This window comes from Anopheles coustani, chromosome 2, assembly GCF_943734705.1.
Source record: "Anopheles coustani chromosome 2, idAnoCousDA_361_x.2, whole genome shotgun sequence".
Taxonomy (NCBI): Eukaryota; Metazoa; Arthropoda; class Insecta; order Diptera; family Culicidae; genus Anopheles; species Anopheles coustani.
The window spans coordinates 2627167-2630000 of record NC_071289.1 but is presented as its reverse complement, the minus strand read 5'-3'; the positions used below and the strand labels follow the sequence as shown (position 1 = coordinate 2630000).

At 42.4% G+C, this 2834-nt stretch overlaps 2 protein-coding genes across 3 annotated transcripts in view; one reads left to right on the top strand and one right to left on the bottom strand.

Moving 5' to 3' along the window:
• LOC131266163 (eukaryotic translation elongation factor 2) overlaps positions 1-931 on the bottom strand; it is a 5109-nt gene extending 4178 nt beyond the window's left edge. The window contains exon 1 of one of the 2 annotated variants that reach the window (XM_058268536.1): positions 823-931. In XM_058268536.1, coding sequence (XP_058124519.1) covers positions 823-825 — 3 coding nt within the window. In that variant the 5' untranslated portion in view covers positions 826-931. Of the gene's footprint in view, positions 1-195; positions 470-822 lie in introns of those variants that run through there. The other variant, XM_058268537.1, reaches the window with a different exon arrangement.
• Positions 932-1651: 720 nt separating this feature from the next.
• Positions 1652-2834, top strand: LOC131262333 (cyclin-dependent kinases regulatory subunit 1). Its single transcript, XM_058264310.1, has 2 exons — positions 1652-1869; positions 1991-2834. Exons 1-2 carry the CDS (start codon positions 1811-1813, stop codon positions 2157-2159), a joined length of 228 nt encoding a protein of 75 aa, XP_058120293.1. The 5' UTR covers positions 1652-1810; the 3' UTR covers positions 2160-2834.

Sequence of the window (2834 nt, the reverse complement as noted above, 5' to 3'; positions counted from 1 at the left end):
ATACAACTATTTCACAATCAGCTGCAAGGGCAGCGGTTGATTGCTACGAAATGCACCCAGTCCAAATTATCTCGCGCGTTTCACCTCGAATATGCTAATCGCTGCAGCTGCACTCGGCAAAACATTCATCATGGCAGGCGCAGGTCGTGTAAGTAAAGCCCCATGTAAAAAAGATGTAATGCAGCCATAACCTACCATTTTGAAGCGCTGTTCTTCCGTTCGTAGGCGTCCACGAAAAGAGGTTGAATGATTTTTCTAGCTGCGTTACACGCGGCGTAGAAAGCACTTAAATTGCCAGAGCACTTTCTCTGGCTAAAAACTACACAACGACTGCACGTCAATCGACCGGAGAACGAAAACGTGTTTCCACTTCCTTTTCTTCGTCGCTGTCCAGCAGCTATAAACTACTGCCGTTGCCCTCTCAGATGATGCCGACACCGACCAGCACGATTCAACACACAACCACCACGAGCGGATGGGAAAGGTGTTCGACCAAATTCTTACTACCCTGGGGGTTTAATACAATTTAAAAAAAACCCCTTAACACGTACAAAAACGGAACGGCGGCCGGAAAGAGAAAGAGATGACACTGCACATCGTTCACGGTAGCGTATGCTGTGCGCCTGTTCTAACAGTCAGCCGACATCTTGAAACGTCGATGACAGCGCACGGAACAACGAGGTTCCTGCGATCTCGTTATGCACCAATTTTCTCCTCGTAATTTCCCCATCAAATACACGATTATTTCACTAAATTCCATTCAATTAACAATCGGCCAAGTCTTGCGATTCTTTTGAGCTACTTTTGCAATCGAACACTTACCATTTTGCAGGGATTTCTCTAGGATCTTTTCACCACACGAAAATCAACAACACGCCGACCGCGTGCACAGAAGTGAAAGAGATCGACGTGTCGGTTCGACGTTGCAAGTAGTGTTGGGAGAATCGGAATTCGGAAGATCCAAAGACTTGCTCCCTTGACAGATTCCATATGTCGGACTCGGATCAGATTTTAAGCGCTTGGGATTTCAATAAGATTTTATTTGTTTATAGCTTGATTCGATTAGATTCCGACTAGATGTGGTCCAAATTTGGTATGAATGTTTTCGATTTGATTTGACTCGTTTCAGACTCGATATAGAGACAATCAGCCTTAGCACGGACTTCGATCGAATGAATCCGATTCATTGGAACTGTCAATTTTTCAATTCATCAATTCAATTTGCTTCCTTTAGCGTGATATGTATGAAAATTGGCAGATATCGGAAATCGGTAGCCTGTTTTTATTACGGAAACTGCAAACGCGGAAACATTTGGTTTCGCCATCACTAGTTTCAATATCGTCTAGAATTCGATGGTGCCTGGTGGTTGGATTCCGAAATATCCAGAGTCCTAGTGGTTGGAATGCGAAGTTACTGCTGTATATTTAATGCTTTTAGATAGTCTAAATTGGCCTTTGTTTTGTGTTTTTATTTGTTCCTCCTAGTTTGTTCCTCCTCCAAATTTAATTAAATAAAAATATTGTAGAATTAGAAAAACGGATGAAAAGATTAACGATCAACCAAAATTGTGCGCTTTTTTTTACGTGACTAATTGACAGTTCCAAATGACAGCTGCTGAATTTAAACACAACGCCACTTTTCAACCGCCAATTTGGCAGCCCGGCAGGACATATGCTCCTAAAACATTCCATCGAAGGAGGCTTCGAACAACAAAGAAAGTTTGAATCGAAGGCAGTCTATTTCGCGTTTCTGTTTTTAGCCGCTTTCCGTGAAGAATAAACGTGTTACGTGTGTTAAAAAACGCCAAAAATGAGTGTCAAAGATATATATTATTCGGACAAGTATTACGACGACGAATTTGAGTACAGGTAAATGGTGCCGCCGTGTAGCATCTGTCCTTGAGTTTGAATCAAGCATCCTGGAAGGAGTTGTCCCTATTGTTCTAATGTGTGTTTCAATGTTTGATTGTTGTTTGTTTTCTTCTTGTAGGCATGTAGTGTTGCCGAAAGATATCGCTAAGCTGGTACCCAAAACACACCTTATGTCGGAGAACGAGTGGCGGGCCATAGGTGTACAGCAGTCCCGTGGCTGGGTCCACTACATGATCCACCAACCCGAACCACATATCCTCTTATTCCGAAGGCCTATTACGAAGTAAGCCGGTTGCCCGCAGGTCGATGTGCACCAGCGTTTGTGAGTGCGTGTATGTTATGAGTATGCTGCTGATGCCTGGAGGAAGAAGACTTGTAGGCCTCCAATAAAAGTAAAGTGCGTTAGCAACCCTTTCGTCTTCACCGCCGTCGGCGTTATGGCTCACACTTCCATCGTTCTTCAAGTATATTAGCATCCCGCGGCTAGTTACCGGACTAGTCCTTCAACACAAAGGGTCAGTTGCTTTGCGTTACTTTCCAACTTTACTAACGTATCGGATTGGGTTACTCATCATATCCGGGTTTCAATAACATACAAACAAAAAACTCCCGTCACAGCGTTTCTCGCTGCGTCGATGATAGCTATCTTCGTTTTGTTCAGTTCTCTTTGTATTTAAAAGTTATGTTACGATTAAATCAAGAGCAAACACGGGAACAGAAAACATCGCGATGAATGAAAAAGGCAACAATTCACCTAAACTGAATGTTCCTCACTCCTTTTCTCTGTCTCACTCAATCGGTCCTTTAAATCGTTTAAATGTACAGATTTCCACTGACGAATGTGTTTTTTTTTCTGCAAAAATAGTGAAATGCGTGCCTTTTTCTATGAAATCACGAAATTACTTTTAAGGTAAATTGTACAAATATATTTATGGCTAGAAAACAAATCGCTTGAGCAAAGC

Excerpts from the sequence above, each read along its gene's own strand:
- LOC131262333 (XM_058264310.1), top strand. The coding sequence starts at position 1,811 with ATGAGTGTCAAAGATATATATTATTCGGACAAGTATTACGACGACGAA. Across the intron at positions 1,870-1,990 it reads GACGACGAATTTGAGTACAG|GCATGTAGTGTTGCCGAAAG; the intron begins GTAAATGGTGCC and ends TTCTTCTTGTAG.